Source organism: Bos grunniens, chromosome 18 (genome assembly GCF_055505025.1).
Source record: "Bos grunniens cultivar Pamir isolate PY7600 chromosome 18, Bosgru_T2T1.0, whole genome shotgun sequence".
Lineage (NCBI taxonomy): Eukaryota > Metazoa > Chordata > Mammalia > Artiodactyla > Bovidae > Bos > Bos grunniens.
Genome location: NC_141182.1, coordinates 19,240,170 through 19,262,155, shown reverse-complemented (window position 1 = coordinate 19,262,155; position 21,986 = coordinate 19,240,170). Strand labels below are relative to the sequence as shown.

General features: G+C 49.3%; 1 protein-coding gene across 3 annotated transcripts in view; it reads right to left on the bottom strand.

Annotated features, from left to right (window-relative positions):
- Window positions 1-1,529: 1,529 nt before the first annotated feature.
- NOD2 (nucleotide binding oligomerization domain containing 2) overlaps window positions 1,530-21,986 on the bottom strand; it is a 34,108-nt gene continuing 13,651 nt past the window's right edge. The window contains exons 6-13 of one of the 3 annotated variants that reach the window (XM_086349489.1): window positions 16,898-16,981; window positions 16,604-16,687; window positions 13,581-13,664; window positions 11,553-11,636; window positions 10,443-10,526; window positions 8,564-8,647; window positions 4,982-5,065; window positions 1,530-3,515 (exon numbers count right to left, since the gene is read on the bottom strand). In XM_086349489.1, the coding sequence (XP_086205615.1) occupies window positions 3,443-3,515; window positions 4,982-5,065; window positions 8,564-8,647; window positions 10,443-10,526; window positions 11,553-11,636; window positions 13,581-13,664; window positions 16,604-16,687; window positions 16,898-16,981 (661 nt within the window). In that variant the 3' untranslated portion in view covers window positions 1,530-3,442. The remainder of the gene's footprint in view (window positions 3,516-4,981; window positions 5,066-8,563; window positions 8,648-10,442; window positions 10,527-11,552; window positions 11,637-13,580; window positions 13,665-16,603; window positions 16,688-16,897; window positions 16,982-21,986) is intronic. The other 2 variants (XM_086349490.1, XM_086349492.1) reach the window with 2 other exon arrangements.

Genomic DNA, 21,986 nt, shown 5'->3' with positions numbered 1-21,986 from the left:
AATTCCATGGACAGAGGAGCCTGGCGGGCTACCGTTCATGGGGTCACAAAGAGTTGGACATGACTGAATGACTAACACTTTCACTTACTCACTCTTGTCTTTTCCAGCTTCTTGAGCTGCAATCCTTGGCCCATGAGGCCCTTTCCTCCATCTTCAAAGCCAGCAGTATAGCATCTTCCTTCAGTGGTCACCTTGCCTTCTTCTGGGTCAAGTCTGCCTTTGCGTGTCATATGAAGACACTTGCGGATGCATCTAGGGCCTAGCCAGATAATCCAGGATAATCACTCTATCTCAAGATCTGTAACTTAATGACATTTTTAAAGTCCCTTTGCCACATAAAGCAACATTTTCAGGTTCTGGGGATTAGGACCTGGCTATTGGGGGAGGCGGAGAAGGCAATGGCACCCCACTCCAGTACTCTTGCCTGGCAAATCCCATGGACAGAGGAGCCTGGTAGGCTGCAGTCCATGGGGTCACTCAGAGTCAGACACAACTGAGCGACTTCACTTTCACTTTTCACTTTCATGCACTGGAGAAGGAAATGGCAACCCACTCCAGTGTTCTTGCCTGGAGAATCCCAGGGACGGGGGAGCCTGGTGGGCTGCCATCTATGGGGTCACACAGAGTCGGACACGACTGAGGCGACTTAGCAGCAGCAGCAGCAGCAGCATTGGGGGAGGGGCATTATTCAGCCTACCACACTACAAGCTGTCTCCCATGACAGGGTCTTTGTACGGCTTGTTCCCTGTGACTGGAATGCTCCCCCTGACCCCTTCCCTCTTTGCATAGCCAGTTTCTTCTTATCTGGGGGCCTGTCACCTTACCTGTCACCTCCTCACAGGGCCTGTCTCTGACCAAACCCCCAATCTGAAGGGTTCCCTGTATCCTGAACCTCTTCCCTCACACTTGCCACAGTAAACCTTCTTTTACATATTTTCCAGCTTATTTGTTTTCCGCCTGCCTCTCCCTTTCCCCTCCCCATCAGTACCTAGAGGATAGGCATGGTGTCTGTCTGTTTTGTTCAGATGAATCTGTAATCCAAGATGGTGACATGCAAACAGGCTGCTCTGTCTAATCCTCTGAGAAAGCAGACTCCCTCCATCTTCCTCCTGACCTTCTCTATTCGAAAGAATGGTCTGGGCAAAACCTGATGCCACCAACGAAGAGAACCCACCTCTATGTTCACAGCAGCACTGTGAACAATAGTCAAGATGAGGGAACAACCTCAGTGTCCATTGACAGATGAATGGATAAAGAAAATGTGATATATATACACAGTGGAATATTAGCCATAACAAAGAATGAAATAATGCCATTTGCAGCAACATGGATGGATCTAGAAATTATCATAGTAAGTCAGAAAGACAAATACCATATGATATCACTTATTAATGGAATCTAGAATGTAACACAAAGGAACATATCTACAAAACATAAACAGACAAAGGACACAGAGACCAGACTTGTGGTTGGCAAGTGGGCAGAGGGTGGGGCAGGGATGGAGTAAGAGATTGAGGCTAGCAAATGTATTATGAGGTTAGCAAATGTATTATATATTGAATGGATACATAAAAAAGTCCTAATGTATAGCACAAGGAACTATGAGTAGTTTATCCTGTGAAAAAGCATAATGGAAAAAGAGTATGTACACATATGTATAACAGAATCATTCAGCTGTATAGAAATTAACACAACGCTGTAAATCAACCATACCTCAATAAAATAAATTCAAACAAATGAAGAGAACCCACACACATGCCCTTACTGGGGAGGCGCCCAGGGAGATGCCACAGTATTTAACCAACCAGACACACAGGAAACCATTCAAGGAAGCCGATTCCACCTTGATGAGCAGCCACCTGAGTCCTTGCTAATTAAATTCAGCTAAGAATTATTTCACCAAGGCCTACCCACGAGGCTGCTTGCAGAGAACTGTTCCCCAGTCTTCTCCATCCTTCTCCCCTGGAGACACTTGGAGAGAATGGAGGGAGGCCCAGGGGCCTGCTTGCGTCTCTCTCATCTGTGTTTCTGCCGGGACACTGAGGTTCCTCTATAACTTACAACTCCACGCTGGGCTAGACTTCTCTAAACTGAAGCCAAATGTGTTTTGATTGCGAGGCTATTTCTAAACACTGCTTGTGCCTTAAGCAATCAATTATCTGGTTGAAACATCATGTCTCCTCCCTTCAGGGAGAATATTGTGCTTTAATATGTGATAATGTTCAGAGTATTTTTAAATACTTCATTGTGTTTGGTCACAATGAAGATAGTTCTGGTGACTCAATAGTTTTATCTTCTGTGATTATTTACAGCATAACATTCATGGTCATTTTTTTTTTTATAAAATCATGAACTAGGGAGAATAAAACAAAGTGGTTTATAAACATTAACCAGTTTTTCACAAATAACAGTCTTGAAATAATAACACTTGCACAGTACCTGACAGTTTACAGAAGCTTCTGAAAAATTCAGAGAAAAACATTTGTTTTGTAAGGAAGGGCCTTTGATTTTGCCCTGTAAACTTTTGATCTATAACTTTATATCCTAAAGTGGCCTGGCACAAACAAAACCAAACCATCTCTTATGAATATATTTTGGAAGTCTGCTGCCAGAGTTCAGTTCACAGGCTTCAGAGACCTGGTGGGGCTGTTCAAAATTCTGGCCTAGGTTAGTTTTAAAAGTTGCATTTGGATATGGAGTTGTTCCCAAAGGTTTAACTGAAGAGTAATTGATTTCACTGGAAATAAAAGTCCAGTTGCTGGGCAGTCATATTTTTCTTGAAACTCTAGAATGTCTTGAGGAACACATGTATGTCACCTGTCCCCTTTCAATACTGTCCTAAGTACCAGAAGGAGAGCAGGGTGAGTTGTAGCCCCTCCCACCCTGGATGGGGGGAGGGTTGAGGCGGATGGGAGGGTGGGAGCAGGGCCAGGGTACAAGGGAAAGATCAAAGGTGAGAATGCCTACATTCCGAATCTCAACCACAGAGGAAGTGCCATGTGTAGGGTCCAGGATGAGTGGACGAACCACTCAACCTGATGGATGACCATGAGCTAAGACAAAGCAAACAGTTACTTCCCGAGCATCCCTCCTCGTGGGGAGCTCTCCACACCCATAAATACTCAGTGGCATCCATGGGCCTCCCTGACGCATGTCAGCTTGACTTGAGACCAGCCCCATCCTGTACAGGCAGGCTGCCCCTCTTCAACATCCCAGGATTGAATCTTGGCAAGAAGTTGATGGCAAAGTTGGGATTCAGTGAAGTCTACTCCACAGGGCACTGATGTGCTTTCCTGTGCCAGAACAAAGGTGACCTATTGGGTTGGCCCTGGGCAGATCCAGGTTCCATCTGAGTGGGCTGTGCTCAGATGTCGTCCCATCCTGGGATCCAAACCAATGGCTTCCTCCCAAACACACTGAGCTGAACACTGGCCTGGAAACATCAGAGCAAGAGTCTGGTATCCTGGTGGCTGAGTTTCTCAATTTCCTCCGGAGAGAAAGTGTTTCCTCGGAGCCTGAAGGGGATAAAGCAAAGAGAGATTTGAGTGAGGACTGGACCAAAGCTGTGCTTTAGATCAGGAAGATGCTGCTTTGTAAACCTGTGCCTGGATGGCCTGCCCCTCCCCACCCCCACCCCCACCACCTCCCAGCTGCAGCTCTCCTGGGAGAGCTGTCTGTGCAGGTTTTACCCTCTGTCAGCCAGGGCAGCTCATGAATCACCGTGCATGAATTAACAAGCCTCCATGACTCTGCAGAGTCCACACTGGGCCCAGCCAGCCCTGACTCTTCAAGGCCGGCCATTCTTTTTAAGGCAACAGCAGAAGCTGTCAAGAATGCAATGAGCAAGTCCCAATGTCCTCCCAAGCTCTGCCAGTAACATCAGAACCCTTAAAATACCAACCTGATGTCGGTTTGCTCCCCCTGGACACAGAATGTGACATTTCTCAGAATTGTGCAATGGTTTAAAAAAAAAAAAAAAATCCACTCTCTACCCAAGATCGAGGCCCTCACAGCCTAGAGGGATTACACAATTGCATAGAAAAGAAAATCTCTCTATCGCAGGACAGATTTTTAGAAGCCTTTATTTTTAACTTCATCATTTGATAGCTACAGTTGCTACTGCCTTGATCTGCTTTTTCAGAGAGGGACAAATCTGCATATTTAAAGCAGGGTTCAGGAGCTCTCGGGGATGAGGCATGTACTATACAGCAGCCAAAGGGGACTGGCCTGAGACAATCAACTCAATGGGGTTGGGGTGAGCCTGAGAAGGTCTACCTGGCTGAATGGGGTCAGCTTGTCTCTACTCTGCTTAATTACTGCCATTCTAAATCAGGGCCCAGGGTTGCCAGCTTTTTTGAGAAACCTCTGAAAGACTGTAGGGAAATGTCTTCATTTTTAAATATTGATTTCTAGCTCAGTGCCTGAAACATATATAGCGACATTCACTCATAAAATGTTAAATCAGGGGAAATCTTTCTATTATCTGAGCGATAAATAGATCCCTGGGAAGAAGAAGGAGAAATCTTTGAAGTTGTGATGCAATACCTTTTTCAAATACATGAAGGAACATGGCTTTTTGTTACAAACAAAAGGCTTGGAAACACTGTGTAACATCCACCTAAAACTGCAGAGAGTCTCATACAGCTGCCCTGACCCATGAAGTCAGATGTAATGGCCGGTGGGGGGCAGGAACGGAGTTCCTTTCTGTTTCCCTTTTTAACCACACTGCCAATCCCACACGATTGCCAAGAACAGAGATGTTTCTGAACAAACACAATTTAAAAACGAGACAGTTGGTCCCTGCTTAAAAACAACAAGACATTTTTCCCAGGGAACCAGATTCATCCCATGCAGAACAGGACTAGAGGTCTGAGCCATAAGGGATCTTAGAAATTCTAAAGTTCCTCTCTCCCTTCACCTCAAGTTATACGTTGGAAAACTGAGGCTCAGAGAGGTTAAAGAGGCCTGCCCAGGATCTTACCAGACTTCCAGAATGGTGTCATTCTTTTCAAGGGCCCACAGGAGGGCCTCTGCCCCTAGGGAGCTGATGTGGTTGTTAGACAGCCTAGAGAGGAAGACAGAATGGTGAACTTTGAGGATGCTTGGTTTTGGGCTAGTCTATTCAATTAAAGGAGACTTTGGGAGCTGGACTCCTGAAGCCCACCTGCCCTTTCAGCATGTCCCTTTCCTGTCTGAGATTCCCAATGAATTCATCCACAAAGTGAAATGTACCCCTCTCTCCTCCATTCACCAGATGGGTATTAAGTAGTTGCTCTCTTAGGAAGGAGCTAACACAGGAATAAAAATACATGCATTTTAGTGCCAGGGCTCAAATCCACCTTACACTACTACTTTTTTTCATTTCAAGCAGATGAGTCCCAATTTCCTCACCTGTAGAAGGGACCTAAAAGAGTACCCACCTCATGAAGTATAAGAATTAAACAGATGGCTAAGTGGGAAGCTGGTATATAGCACAGGGAGCTTAGCTCAGGGCTCTGTGATGACCTAGAGGGGTGGGATTGGGGAGCGGAGGGAGGCTCAAGGGGAGGGGAACTATATGTATACATAGGCTATGCTGTGGAGCCCCTGGTGGCTCAGTTGGTAAAAAGCCTACCTGCAGTTCGGGAGACCTGGGTTCAATCCCTGTGTTGGAAAGTTTCCCCTGGAGTACAAAATGGCAACCCACTCCAGTATTCTTGCCTGGAGAATCCCGTGGACGGAGGAGCCTAGCAGGCTACAGTCCCTGGGGTCGCAAAGAGGTGGACACGACTGAGCAGCTTCACATGCTGTGCTGGGCTTAGTTGTTCAGTCATGTCTGACTCTTTGTGACCCCATGGACTGCAGCCCACCAGGCTCCTCTGTCCAGGGGGATTCTCCAGGCAAGAACACAGGAGTGGGTTGCCATGCCCTCCTCCAGGGGATCTTCCCAACCCAGGGATCAAACCCAGGTCTCCTGCATTGCAGGTAGATTCTTTACCAGCTGAGCTACCAGGGAAGCCCTGTATACAAACAGCTGACTCACACTGTTGTACAGCAGAGACTTACACAGCATTGTTAAAGCAACTATGGAGTACAAGAACTAAACAGACAGCTAGCAAGACGCTGCTGTATCGCACAGAGAGCTCAAGGGTCCCTGCCCCATCTTCTTGCTCATAGCTGTTCTTCCAGATAATCTGCACTACCTGGCTTCCCCCTCGACTTCTGAGGGGGAAGGCACTTCCGAGACACTGACCTAAGGCAGGGCTAATAATAACATCAGCCAATATCTGTTGAGCTCTTACTATGCACCGCTCATAACCTACATCACCTCTGTGCATGCTCGGAACCCTGTGAGGAGGGTTCAATTATTACCCTGTCTACACTTGAGGCAACTGAGTTACCAGTCCAAGTAGGAACAGTTGGTAATGGTGGAGCTGGGGCCAAACCCCAGCCATTAGGTTCCAGAACCTGTGCTCTTAACCAACGCTTGGCAGAGATTATGCCTAGAAGAAGAAGGATGTAGGCTTTGCTTTTCTTTTTTTAAGATCAGTGAGAAGCTCAATTTTTATGGGGAAACAGTGGAGGAGGATACAGTTTAGCGTTACTGAATTATAAGACTCCCACCGAGGCAGCGTGGGGCCTAGCGGCTGCCATTGCCTGCCACCTGTGGGGGTCAACCAGGGTAAGTCTGTGACAGTGACGGAGGACAAGTTTGCCTCATCTGCACCTGGTCAATCATCAACCAGGTATTGCCAAGGGCCCCTCACCGTGTGCAAAGCCTGGCATCCAGCTCAGATAAACCCAGGTTTCACCTGGGCCCCCCGAGCCCCAGCGTCACCCACGTGATGAGTGGAAGTGTTTTCCCAAAACATTTGGCAATTTCCTAGCCCCTGTGGAACAACACAAACAAGAGCTGCCAGAGTGGATGGCAGGCTGGCAGCGAAGCAGCCGCCCTCCCAGAGGCAGCTGTCTGCCTGTCTCGGGAGGCGAGTGTTTCCCCCGGGCCATGTCTGCCAGGGCAGGGGCCATTCTCCTCTAGAGAAAGGAGCCATCTGTTGGTGCCCTGATGTCCCTGGGAAATGAGACCTTTGGCAGCATGGCTGGTGTGGTGTCCCATGAGCCTGTGGTGACCACTGGCCGGGCTCCTGCTCACATCTGCCATCCCTCTCCCTGTGCCATGCGTCTCTGCCCACCGAGTTCACCACCAGTGGTCCTGCCACCACTCCCCCGGTCCCCCAAGGGAGCTTCCCAAGCTCCTGTGCCCTGCTTCCCTCCCTCACCCTGACCCAGGCTCCATCTCTGGCCTGGAAGACTGCAGGGGTCTCCGGGCTGATCTCTCTGCTTCCATCTTACCTTCCCTGCACCTGTTCTGCACAAAGCAACAAGCATGATCTTTGGATGATATGAATCAGATTACACGACTGCCCTCATTAAAACCCCCCGAAGGCTCCTCAACACCCTCAGAATAAACTCTGAGCTCTTTCCCAGGGCTCTAAGGCTGCTGTGGCCGGCTCCTCCCATCTCTGCCTCACTCCACCATCCACTATAGTCCAACCTCACAGGTCCTCCTTCCGTTCTCAAAACCACCAAGCCTGTTTCTGCCACAGGGCCTTTGCACTTGCTGTTCTGCCCACCTAGAATGCATATCCCTAAGATCTCAGCATGGCAGGCCCCTTCTTATTATTCAGGTTTCAAGTCCTATGTCACCTTCTCAGAGGCCCTGCCCAGCAGCAGCTACCTTGTCCTCTCCTGTCATCTCTCTCTTGAATTCTCTTGAGAGAGCATATTACTAAGATAAATGTATTTGTTTACTTGCTCATTATCTGTGTCTCCTATTCAAATTTAAGAGCTGTGTGAGCAGGGCCTTTTTATCCCTCTATCCTCAGCGCCTCAAACAGAGCTTGGCACAGAGTGGGTGTTCCAGAAACATTTCTTGGATCAATATATAAATGGATGCATGCACATATGAATAAAAGCAAAAAATGCCTGTCTATATATTAATCACACACCAAGAGGAACCACTGGAGATGACCATCAGAAATCTCCTGTCTGAGTAAGGGAAGACCCCTGGAGAGGCAAAAGGGCATGTCCTATAAGCCACAGAGCAGATGCTGTGGGCAGCCCACCCGTATTCCCTCAGCTCTCACCTCTAACTCTGAGGGCTGCTTCCTGGGGAGACTGCCACCCTCTGTAGGAGATCTTTCTGTGGACCCCCAGAGCATGCTTAACCATGGTCAGGGCAAGCCAGAAGCACCGGAAAACAAATATCCTCACAAGTATGCCTCAATACATGAAGGAGAGACAGTTGGTAGATAAATACCCCTGTTGCCTCGTGCCCACAGGATTGCACCCCAGTGGTCCCCAGTGATCACCAGCTTGATGACACCCTTTTCTGGTTACTCTCCCTCCCTAGCTTCACTTCACTACCCCCTGCCTGCATTTGGGAGGACCCCGAAAGATTGTTTTCTAGGGGGCCACCTTGTGTGAATTAGCCAGGCTGGGAAACCACCCAGATTTCTTACTCAGAAACATCCCCTCTCAAGGGCGATCATTACTGTCTAGCTCTTGCTTAGAGATTCCTTACTTCAGGACTTTCAGACTTGAGTTTCTTGCAAGTCCTTTGGCGAGGAAACACACACCTTCATCCTGGACGTGGTTCTCCTCCAGGCTGGCAAGAATAAAAGAGAAAACCCAGTTGACTGGCAACATTTATTATATAAGATGATGCCAATAAAGATGAACCCATGTGCCCCACCCCCGCCAATTAAGAATATCCAACATCTGAAAACCAATAAAGTAAAAACAGGTCAAGCAAAGTGTAAGGGTCCTCAATTTCTGGGACATCTCTGGGAGAGAATTTGCCCCAGGGCTCCTCCACAGAAGTTCCCTTATGTCATAGTGACTCAAGATCCATTTTCTGCTTCTTTCTTCTTAATGGAAGCTTAATTTCATTTGGAGCAGCCATGTGCTTGGTGAAAGAACTACACTTCCCACTCTCCACCACAGCCAGAGTCGGCTAAGGGACATCCACATGGCCGTCAACACATAAGGACAGGTTGACAGATGGGGACTCTGAATGCTTTTTAAAGTGGAGAGACCCAGGCTGTTGCCCTTCCTAGATACAGAGGCTGAAACTGAAATACAGGAGTGCTGCAGGTGCTGCAGCAGCCACCTTGTAACCACGAGGCAACCAACCATGAGAACAAAGCCACATGCTGAGGATGTAACAGATCAAAATGAGAGAGTCCAGATTCCCGCTGGCCATATGTAGCTGCCGTAACAGCCGTATGCTGCCTACGTTCAAACTGCATGTACATTTTTTAAAAAAGTCAATTCTTTACTGATTTAAGTCACTTTAGATGGAGGTTTTCCATCTCATACAACCTAATGTAGTCATAACCAATACATTTGCAGTGAGGCAATTCCCTAACAAGGATTTCCAAGCTAATCAGGATATACTCAATGGTACATTGGCCAAGCTAGTGAGCCCTACTGACAGTCAAGGACCATCAGCAATATCCATTTTGTGGCAGTGCTCAATAGGTTTCAGTACCTTTATGCTTCCTGGAAAAAAAATCAAACATTCAGCATTTTATCTCCTTGATACAATTTGGAACTGCCCAGAATATGTCATAAGAAGCCTAGACTAGTGGCATCTAAAGGATGGAAAGCTTGGAATCAGGATAAATATGATTTATGGCTCATCTTTTAACCTCCCCCAAACTACTCCGCCTTGCCCATGACCCTGACTCTCATATCCAGCGTTCTTAGGCACTCACATTCACATTGAAACAACAAAACACTAGTAGCAGCAGCAGCAGCAATCATTGTAGCAGTAGCAGCAAGAGTAGTAGAAATATCTGCTGTTGATCAGTTGCTAAGTCGGGTCTGACTCTCTACGACCCCATGGACTGCAGCATGCCAGGCTTCCCTGTCCTTCACTATCTCCTGGAGTTTGCTCAAGTTCATGTCTGTTGAGACACTATCCTATTACAATTTCACATTTATGGAGCGCTTCCACATATGCCAGACACTGTACGAAGCTACTTACAGGTGTTATCTCATTAAATTCTTACAGAAGTATTTAATAGTTGAAAGCATCCATACTCTCATTTTACAGGTAAGAAGCCTGAGATTCAGAGCCTGTTACTTAACTTGCTTAAGATCACAGCAGGACTTGAAGCTCAGCCTGCTGGATTCCAGACTCTGTGCTCTGAACCATTATAAGCCATGGAGGAAGCACACAAACCAACAAACCAATCATATTGGCTTGAAAAATTCAATGAAAAGAATTAGCCGGGCTCTATCAGCTTCATGCCACTTAGGACAAAGACAAACACAATCACCCAATCACGCAGTCATCCATCTTGGTCTTACACACACATCAGCTTCCACAGATGAGGCCAGAGAATGAAAAAAGGCTAGTGTCTGCCTCCCTAGAGAGATGAATCCCCTAAACTCACCAGAGTTCTTCCAGGGCCATATTCTTTTCCAACATCAATGCTAAGGCTTGAGCACCCACGCTGCCAATGTTGTTCCCCACCAGGCTGGATGTCGTCAAAAAACAAAAATATGTCAGAGCAGTGAGGGACTTCAAAGATAACTCAAGAAGGGCAAAATGCATGGCACACATTGCCACAAGTCCTGGCCTGCTCCATTTCAGACTAATCGTTTACAGGGCTCTTTTTCATTAAGTCCAGAAGCAGTTTTTTAGAATAAGCATCTCCCACTATCAGACTGGAATTGACTCTGGAGATAAAGTGTAGCTGATCCAGGGCTTCCCTGGTGGCTCAGTGCTAACGACTTCACCAGCCAATGCAGGAGACACGGGTTCAATGCCTGGTCTAGGGAGATCCCATATGCCCTTGTGCCACTACTGAGGTTGCGCTCTAGAACCCGGGAGCCACAACCACTGAGCCCACGTGCAGCAACTACTGAAGCCCATGTGCCCTAGAGCCCGTGCTCCACGACAAGAGAAGCCACCGCAACGAGAAGCCCACGCACTGCAACTAGAGAGCAGCACCCGCTCTTTACACTAGAGAAAAGCAACAAAGATCCAGGACAGTCTAAATTAAAAAATGATCTTTAAAAAGTGTATCTGATTCAGGGCTTCCCCAATGGCTCCGTGGATAAAGAATCCGCCTGCAATGCAGGAGACACAGGAGGTGTGGGAGACCCAGGTTCAATTCCTGGGTTGGGAAAATCCCCTGGAGGAGGAAATGGCAACCCATTCCAGTATTCTTGCCTGGAGAATCCCATGGTCAGAGGAGCCTGGCGGACTACAGTCCACGGGATCAAAAACAGTAGGAGACAACTGAGCAACTAAACTATCCTATCTAGCCCAAGATCTTCTGAGTACAGACTGGAAACAAGACCCCTGAGAGGAAAAGGGATCCAAAGACACCCAGAAAGACTCAGGTGTCCTGACTTCAACTCCAGTGCTCTTTCCTTCTCATCCCATTGTCTAACACAGCGGGTGAAAATAAAGTTCACAGACCTTCATAACTGGCCCAAGCTCCTCCCTCCTCACACTGGCTTCCCCCACCAACTGCGGGACGAACTCTGAGGCTTACCTGAGCCACCTCAAGCTCTGGTGATCACCCAAGGCTGCAGCCAAGGCCTGGGCCCCCTCGTCACCCACCTGGTTGCCCCAGAACCTGAAAGTTTCAACAGAGTAAACAGTGTCAGTGAGAACCTGCTTTGTGTTCGAGACACATGCCCCTCCTCTCTGCAGCCCCAGGCAGAGGGGCAGGACTCCCCAGTCCCAGAAAGGCCTCAGGGGGACTCAGGTCCCAGCAAAGTGAGCCTGACTCCATCTTTTTGGAGGGATGGCCAAACTTCAATTAGACTTTTTAGTTTCTTTAAATCAGACTTTCAAAATAGTTAAGAGGTCCACCCAGTGCATAGTCTCAGGGACGGGGAACTCATTCTCAATGCCAATTCACAGTTGTGACATTTTCCCTGGCATTGGGTTAGACCTGCTTCTGCTCACTGCCACCCACGAGTCCCTAGCCACCTCTAGGACCACCCAGAACAAGGCGAACTCTTCTTCCACACACCGGTTCTTCATCTCTTGCTCCTTTGTCACATCCCCATTCCTTCGCAGCCTCCAGCCCCCTTCATCTTCTGGCTCCTCCCCCTCAGACCCACCCTAATTGGGAAACACCCCCTTCCAAGATGGAGCCCAGCTCATACTTTGGCACCTGGCTATTTCCCATGTGGGAAGTTACGAAGGACCTGGAGGTGCCCACATGGGCAGAGAGGGCTGGGATGCTCGCTGCACTTTCACTCATAAGGTGAATACTTAATGAGCTCTGGCCCCATGCCAGCACCACTGTGCACTCCAGGGTGCGACACTGTAATAGCAAAAACCCTGCCCACAACCTAAAGTGTGCATGAAACCAACTAAACACTTCACGACATCAAACCACTGGAATACTAAGCAGTTATTCTTTTTAAAAGTGAGGTCATGTGATATGAACAAAATATGTGTAAAAATACAATGTTAAGAAAAAAAAAAAAATCAAGTTACATAATAGTTTGTATCACGTGAGAGTGCTTGGGGGTTTTAGCACAAGACCAAGCCCAGACAGGTACCTTCATCAACAGGTGTTGAAAGCTAAACACCCCAGATGTGATCTCAAGAAGGAAGGAGCTCAGTGGGGCCGAGGCCACCCTCTCCTAGACCCTGTGATGCTACTGATACATTTTGGACACGGTCTTATCTCTCCAGCAACACAGTCCCACTCGGGGCTCAAACAGAGCCGGTGGGCAACTTGCCTGCCTGTAAAATGGGTTGGAACACCCAGGTCCTAAAGTCATTCTTCCTACAGTCTTGGGTTCTAAAATCCCCATTTTTTTGTTTGTTTGCTTGTTTTGTTTTGTTTTCAAATAGACCCTGGTTTACACCAGGGCAAAACAGGACAGGAAAGAGCCTCCAGGGGACTAGACAGGTACAACCCTGTCTGCCCAGCAAACAGAGAAAACCCCACTCGGGGGCTCTGAGGTCTGCGGACTGCCCTTCCCTCCTGTGTCTGACCCCTCTCCCCTGCCTGGCATGACCCCACAGGAAGCCAGGGCTCTGTAGGACCTGGTGCAGCCTCCTCCCATCCAAGGTCCAGGGTCCAAACTTCCTTACTTCCTGCTCTTTCCTTGGCTCTCACCCCAAGCTGCACATCATCTGGGGAGCTTTTTTACATTACTGATTCCAGACCTTGCATGTAGATAATTCATTTAATTAGCCTGGGGCAGAGAGTGGCCTTCTTCAGGAGCTCCCCAGTGGTTCCCACATATAGACCAAGGTAAGAAACACAGCTCCAGCGCTCTGGAGGACCAGAGGGCTTCCTGCCACTGCTCGTGGGCTCTGCCCTCCCCCAACCCTGACATCCTGAGCTTCCTGTTTATTGAGCAAAAAGCAAGGCAGAGGCAACAAGGGCCGCCCACGCTCTCCCTCCCCATTGCAGCCTGGGCCGGGGGTGGAGGCGGGGGCTGGGGGGTTGTCTCAGAGATCTTGGGGCTGAAGAATTGGTTTCACCCGCTCCTAAATCCTCGCAAGCCCCCAACCCCTGCATGCTGCCCCTCTGCCCCAGAATCCCACCTACCCCAAAAACTGCAAGGAGTTGTTAGTTCTGAGCCCCTGGGCAAGCACCTCGGCTCCCGCAGCCGTGATGTGGTTGTTTCCTAGCCTGGAAGGGAAGAGAGAGGAGAGACTGAGACAGAGGGCAGGGCAGGAGGACCCTTACTGCTCCCCCAGACCTGGGTCTGGGGAGTGGGGTGCACAGGGAGTGTGGCCCGTACGGAGAAACAGGGACCAGTCCTCCAATTCCAGCTGGAGACGCGGTGTGTGCTGGTGCAGCTCAGGGGGCTCACTGAATGCTCCTGCGACTTCATTTTCCACCAGCAAAGGGAGAGGCATGGAAGGGCCTGTTTTGCAAAGCAGTGTGACAGGTAGGAGCAGGAACCACAACAGTCCAGGGAGGCGGCTTTCCCAGGGAGGGAGTGACTCACTCTTCCACCGGCTCCTCAGACTGTGGGCGGGCGCTGGACCCTGCTTTCCTCCCGCAGCCTGCCCCATCCATGGTGGCTGCAGGTGGCATCTACCTGTTTTGAAAGTGCCTGAGGGGTAGGGGGGCTCTGGTGGCTAAAAGAAAGAAAAGGATCCTGCTAAGCCTTCGGGCAGGGGTGGAGGAGGGGGTTTCAGCAAAATTTGGGCACCTCAGAGAGTTTCAGGGAGGTCCCCGGAACTCTCACCCACAGCTCCGGGCTTCCTGGAATAATACTGCCAGTTTCATCTTTCAGAGAAGTTTCATTCACTTTAAGCTGACAGACCTCTGCCCTTCCTGGGTAACCAAAGGCCCCAGTTGCTGTGCTGGCAAGTCCAGTGCCCCCTCTGCCCCAAGGCCTGCTTCCCACGGGCTGCTGCCAGCCAAGGACTGGGAGACCTGAGCCTCCTCTGTCGGGCACACTGGCTGGAGGACTCCCCAGCAGCCTCTGTCTTCTCCCCAAGCTGCACTGGGGTCTATGATGCTTCCTCCTAACAACCCTTCCTTTCCTCTCTCCCTCCCTCAGGGTCAGACCTGCGGCTCTCCCAGCCTCCCCCTCCAGCTCCCTTCCCCAATTTCCCCCCATAGGCATTTCCCCCAGCAAATTTGTTGAGTATCTAATCCCTCCTTGGAGGACTGGACAAACAGGATCAACATGCTGAGAACTTATGTGATTTATCCACCATCTCTCGGGCACTAAGTTCACTATGGAAAGAACCTGAGATACTGTGCCAGCTTTCTATGTATATTAACTTGCTTAATCATCACAGGGCTTCCCTGGTAGCTCAGCTGGTAAAGAATCTGCCTACAGTGCAGGAGACTCTGGTTCGATTCCTGGGTCGGGAAGATCCCCTGGAGAAGGAATAGGCTACCCACTCCAGTATTCTTGGGCTTCCCTGATAGCTCAGCTGTTAAAGAATTCGCCTACAATGCAGGAGAGCCTGGTTCGATCCCTGGGTTGGGAAGATCCCCTGGAGAAAGGAAAGGCTACCCACTCCAGTATTCTGGCCTGGAGAAGTCCATGACCTACAGTCCATGGCATCAGAAAGAGCTGGGCATGACTGAGCAACTTTCACTTTCTAATCATCACAACTACCTATGAGCTATGAGCTATAATTACTTTCTCCATTTTATAGAAGGGAAAACAGAGACACAGAAAACAGAAGTGACTGTGTGACCCAAGGTCACACAGCTAATGAGGATTCAAGTCTCAGGGATGCTGGATCCAAACCTTGGTCAGTCTGGCTCCAGAGTCCTGTGTTCTCACTGAGATGCTATATTAACCCAAAACACAGATCTTTCAAGTTCTGGGAGCAGCACCTTTTGTTACCCTACAGCCCTCCCTGGAGGTTGCACCAGCCCAGCTCTGGCCACAGCCGCTCTTGGCTTCCTGAGCTGAGGGTAGCAGGTGGTGGAGGCAGAAGAGAGTCCTCAGTACAGAATGGTGCCTCTGGTGTTGGCCTCAGTGGCCTGCCTGAGTCTGAGTCAACAATTTTAAAATGGCAGCTCATCCCCAAATGCATGGAAGCAATTCTTCACTTTGAAGCTGAAACTCCAATACTTTGGCCACTTGATGTGAAGAGCTGACTCACTGGAAAAGACCCTGATGCTGGGAAAGATTGAGGGCGGGAGGAAAAGGGGGTGACAGAGGATGAGATGGTTGGATGGCATCACAGACTCAATGGACATGAGTTTGAGCAAACTCCAAGAGATGGTGAAGGACAGGGAAGCCTGGCGTGCTGCAGTCCATGGGGTCACAAAGAATTGGACACAGCTTAGCAAATGAACAACAACAACCCTGCCTCATAAACCCAGGAGGCAAGAACATCTCAAAGGGAAAAAGAAGCCAGGCCAACCCATGGACCAGCTGGGGGGATGATGCAATGGTGTCAGATGGGAAAGAGATTCCACTTGAGGCTGAGAGGGTGGGGAGCAGCAGAAACTCAGCCTTTCCAGGCTAGAAAGTGAAAGTGTTAGTTGCTCAGTCCTGTCCAACTCTTTGCGATCCCACAGACTGTAGCAGACTCCTCTGTCCACGGAATTTTCCAGGCAAGAATTCTGGAGTAGACAGCCATTTCCTACTCCAGGAGACATTTCCAACACAGGGACTGGAGCCATGTCTCCTGCATTGCAGGCATATTCTTTACTGTGTCAGCCACCAGGGAAGCTCAGCACTGGACCCACCAATAAAGGGACTTTCTGAGAGCTTTTTGGCAACCGTCTGCCTCTGTGGTGGCAAGTGACTGCTGCATTCCTACCCCGACCCAACGCATGCTCAGTGTACCAATCAGGGAATGGATCGCCCCAGAGAGCCAGTGATACTCTGAGACACAAGGAAGAAAAAAGGTCCTGGAAACCCTCTTCAGTCCTGGGAGCTAAAGGTCAAAGGGCAGGAAGCCTCAGCAACATTGGTCCAGAGTTTGCTGGGGAGGTCACAGCATCAGTGAAGCCCTGTTCAGAATGAGACACTGTCCTTGTTTTCAGCGAGGTGAGGTCATACGCGCATTATGGGGCGAGACCAGACCAAACTGACTCAGTTGTGGGGACGAAAGTCTCCAGGAGTAGGGAAGCCCCAGGCTCACCTCAAAGCCAAGAAGTTCTGCTTGCACGCAAGGAGCCTGGCCATGGAGTGTGCACAGCCATCGGTCAACTTGTTGTTGAAAAGACTGGAAAGTTCCGAGAGAGAAGAGACATGGAGATAAAGCATAGTGGACAGTGACCACCCCAACCCTGGGTCACTGGCTCCCTCAGGAGTCCCCTGTGCCCTCTGGCCATGCAAACATCCCAGCCCATCACTCGCTCACAATTGCTGCCCAGGCGGCATGGCTTGGGCTGAGTCTGGGGACATGGGGCCCAATGTCCACAGCCTGACTTACGCTAACTTCTGCAGCTGCTCACAGCGAAGAGCATGTTCAACCAACTTGCAGATGCCTCGGTCTGAGATGTTGTTATCTCGCAAGCTAAACAAAGACAAAATAAAGAAATTTGAACACAGAGCCAATGAGAGAGGGGAAAAAAATGGACAAAACCCCCACAGAGACTTTTGCTTAACCCCGAAGTGCCAGCCTCTAAGCTTCTGAGAAATGCCACAAGGACAGAGCACCCCAGAAAAGTGGACACCCTCCCTGTGCCTGGCCAGGGTACTAATGTCATGCGCTCGGTGGGGTGGAGGGCTTTGGAATTGGGGACCCAGAGTCTCTACTAAAGAACACTGGAATCCTTAGGAAGGCCCTACCTAATCGCTGGCACTGTTTCCAGCTCTGTAAAAGAGAAAGGAGCATCGCGAAAGTTCCGAGGTGAGAAGGAACATGGGGAAAGCACGGGGAACTAGACAGGCCACCGCTGGGGGTTATGGTGGTTACCACCATCCAGGCGACCAGATGGAAATTCAGACAAGAATGGCTAAGACTTTGGAAGTGAGCACACACCCTATGTCAATACTCCTGCAAGCCAGCCTCTGCCTGGCAGGTCCCTTCCAACATTTCTCTTTGGGAACGGTGTTCCCCAAAGCTCACCTGGTCACAAGATCAGTCATATAGTGCTCCTAAAATAGACTCTCTGGCCCCTTCCCCAGAGCTGGTGAGTCTGCAAGTGTGAGGCGGGGCTCAGGGATCCGTGTATTTTATTCACTGTACCCGTGATTCTGCATCTTTTGGTCAGCTTGGGGCCTGACTTAAAGGTTAACACCTCAGGCTCTCTGGAGTCCTTCAAAGAAAGTTCTGATCCTGGACAGTCAGGAAGGTAAAGCAGCCTCACTGGGCTCTGGTGGGGATTTAAAGAGACAGTGCACATAAAGCCCTGGGAGCACCCGGCACAGAGTGAAAGCTACCTGTAATCTGATCGCTCATCCGTATGGAGCACTGCCCAATAGTACTGATGTTTAATCGTCTTTAATCTGATGAAGTAGGTACTATTATGATGCTCATGAGAGAGAAGAAAACTTGCTGAGGCCCAGCAAGCGAAGTGACTTCACCAAGGTTGCACACGGGCTAAAAGATTGGAGCCTAGGTGTTCCAGCTCCGTGTGTGTGTGTGTGTGTGTGTGTGTGTGTGTGTGTTGTGTTCAGTCGCTCTGGCTCCACAGTCTCCTGTAAACCACAACGTCACGTGGCCTCTCCCTTACAGCCTGCTCAGGGCTCTCAGGTCAGGTTCATGCATGGGTGGGTCATGAAATCAACTCTGAAGGTCTGGAGCAGCCTTCTTAAACTGGAAACAGAACAGGAAGGAAAAAGAGAGCAAAGTGTGCCAGGGTTAGTAAGAGAAAGTCATTTTGTGAAATTTCAGTTTGACATGTCTGGGTGCTCGCTTACACTCTCCTTCACCGTGGGGTCGTGGTCCGAAAACTTTGAAAGCCATGGCCCCAGAGTCAGAACTGGTTCTCAAGAAATCTGCACGCACGGGGCACCTTGTGTAGGGGCTTCTTGGAGCCTGAGGGTTTCGGTTGGCATGGAAACAACTTGGAGTGGGAGAGACACAGTTTGGCGCCGTGGGAGAGAAACCTCCCTCTCTCATCCTTTCTCTCTCTTCCCCACTTCCTTCCCTCCTGTCTCTGTCTCTTTTTCCCTCTCTGCCCGCCTCCCTCACTCCCTCTCTGTCTCTGTCTGTCCCTCTACACACAGGAAATGCCCACTCAGCAGGCTCACGGTTGCTACCCGCCTCTCCCCCATGACGATGGCGGTTTCAGTACTTAAGTGTGTGCAGGGCAAAGTGTGGTGGAACTTGCTCAGGGACTTTCACTGCTAATGGAAATTCAAGCTGGTTCCCACAGACCTGCAGTCTTCATAGTATGGCCTTGAAGCTCTTGTAGCAGAATCACTTTGTTAAAAACTTAAACTCCAGGGCCCCACCTCAGACCTACAGAATGAGAATTCTGGGAACAGGCCCAAGAACTTGCATTGCCACAAGCCCCCTTTGCACACTCTGGTCTGAACACTAGAACCAGCCCACCCTCACATTTCTCTGAAAATAGAGGCAGGCGCCCCATCTCTACCCAACCCTTCCAGGCCATGTGGGAGTCACATTTCCCAGCCAAGGAGAAGGGGTCCATTCATCCTAGGGATCCATCTACTGTGGATCATCCAGACCAGAGGTTCTTGACCTCTTGGGGGTCCAAGGACCCCTTCAAGAACTATGGGTCCACTATCCAAATGCTCATTCATATTTCTATCAGGAAAACAGCTCCCACAGACAGGTCTCAAAATTCCTGAGTGAAAAAAAAATTATGATTCCTCCTTCCTGAGGAACTAGAGAATTGTGCTGTCATGATCCATCTACACAGCCAGACCCACTCTCCCTTTCTCCACCTGGCTGTTAGTCCTGGGGGGCTGATTCCTATAGACACCCTGACTGGGGGTTCCCTGTGGGTTAAAGCAAGAGTGAGGAGGAGAGGAAGGGCCAGGGTTTACCTGCAGCCCTCACCGTTCCAGGCTGCTGCAGCCTCCATCCTTCCAGGCAGCCCTCTCCACACCCACCTCTCAGCCAATAACCACTCACCCACCCCCACCCCTTCAGGCCTTGTTGCTGGTGTTCAGTCGCTCAGTTGTGTCCGACTCTTTGCAACTCCATGGACTGCAGCACGCCAGGCTTCCCTGTTCATCACCAACTCCCGGAGCTTGCTCAAACTCATGTCCATCAAATTGGAGATGCCATCCAACCATCTCATCCTCTGTTGTCCCCTTCTCCTCCTGCCCTCAATCTTTCCCAGCATCAGGGTCTTTTCTAATGAGTTGGCTCTTCACATTCAGGCCTAAGGAGGCTAACAGCCCTATCCCAACCCCACCCCCAGCCCCAGGAGCCTGCATCATCCCTCTCTGCTCTTCCTAACTCCTGCCCAAGCTTTTGTAAGCTTCCCTTTATTAAACTCTCCTCAAATCACCCAACAGCTTCCTCCCTATATATTCATATTTATCACATATGTTAACTGTATCACATACATATTAGGGGCTTCCCAGGTGGCGCTAGTGATTAAAAAAAAAAAAAAAAAAAAACCTGCTTGCCCAATGAAGGAGACTTAAGAGACATGGCTTCAATCCCTGGGTTGGGAAGATCCCCTGGAAGAGGGCATGACAACCCATTTCAGTATTTCTGCCTGGAGAATCTCATGGACAGAGGAGGCTGGTGGGCTACAGAGAGCCAAAAAGAGTCAGACACGGCTGAACAGACTGAGAACCGCACAGCACATACACATATCAACTCTCTGTGGTATGTTATATGCTACATTATTATTATATTTAGAAATATGTCCTGATAACAAAAGCCACCACACAGTTTCTAATACATATCTAGGTACTTGCTCCACAGAGAAAAAAGTCTCCCTGCTTTAGTCCAGGGAAAGGTATGCCACCGTAATATAGTCAAGGAGAGGATTGTTCCTTGCTCAAGGTAAATATAAGGTACCCCACAGTAGACATAAAGCCCTGGAGAGGCTGCGAGTCGATTTTAAGTTTAAGCTACAACTTCTGCTTTCTCAGAGGTTTAAAACAGGGAGCAGAAATCCCCTTTCAGGGCTGGAAGGGAAGTTGGGAGCCTGCAGCATGCTGGCCACCTGACCTGGGCACCTCTCTGCCCTCGTCTGGCCCGTGGATGGAGAGAGGCCCACGGGGGCGGGGCACAGACGTTCCTAAGCGGGAAAGCTCACAACTTCAGACGGGGGCTGAGAGCAGCAGGGCCAGGTTAGAATGTCTCCACTACATAAAGAAGTAAAAAGCTGGTGGAACTCTGTGGCCACTGTCTATCTCTTGGGTCTCCAAATTTCCATCTCACTGGGACTTGGAAGACTCTCAAAGGAGTATGGGATTAACAGGTGTGCTGCGCTGGGTGCTGTGCTTAGTCGCTCAGTCGTGCCCAGCTCTTTGCAACTCCATGGACGGTAGCCCACCAGGCTCCTCTGTCCATGGGATTCTCCAGGCAGGAAAACTAAAGTCGGTTGCCATGCCTTCCTCCAGGGAATCTTCCCAAGCCAGGGATTGAACCTGGGTTTCCTGCATTCTGGGTGGATTCTTTATCATCTGAGCCACCAGGGAAGTACCCTACCAAATATAAAATAAACAATAAGGATTTACTGTATACCACAGAGAACTATATTCAATATCTTATAACAAACTAGAATGGAAAAAAATAGGAAAATATATAGACATATATATATGTGTGTGTGTATATAACTAATTACTTTGCTGTATACCTAAAACAAATACAATATTGTAAATCAACTATACTTCAATTAAGAATAAATTAATAAATAACTTTTTAAAAATCAAAATGCAATCTCTCATGGGGTGTAGTCACCTCTGATTTGAGGGTAGTTCCTAATACAGACACATATTACACCAAACTTTGCCTGTGACTTCAAGGCTGCCATGGCGCCCCTGAAGCCCATCCATAACACAGGTTGCTTGTGGGGAGCAGAGACTGGTAACGAGAAAGCTATCAGTTGTGAATCTCAGTTCTGCCATTTCCTGTGTGATCTTGGACAAGTTACCTTGCTTCTCAGAGCCTCAAATCAAGGACACTGGGGATAATAAGGGCTTCCCAGGTGGCATCAGTGCCAATGCAGGAGACATAAGACGTGGGTTCAACCCCTGGGTCGGGAAGATCCCCTGGAGGAGGGCATGGCAACCCACTCCAGTATTCCTGCCTGGAGAATCCCATGGACAGAGGAGTCTGGCCCGCTACAGTTCATGGGTCACAGAATCAGACACAGCTGAACCAACTAAGGATGCATAGCACGGGGATAATACCATCCCTTCCTAGAGCCCAGGGTGGCTGTGGGGATTAAAAGGTAATTCTGGAACTTCCCTGGCGGTCCCATGGTTAAGACCCTGTGCTTTTTATGCAGGTGATGTGGGTTCGATCCCTGATCAGGGAACTAAGATCCCACTTGCCTCACAGAGCAAAAAATATTTTAAAATAAATTAAAGGAGGCAATTCTGGGGAAAGTGTAGTACAGTGCCTGGCACACGGGCCATTC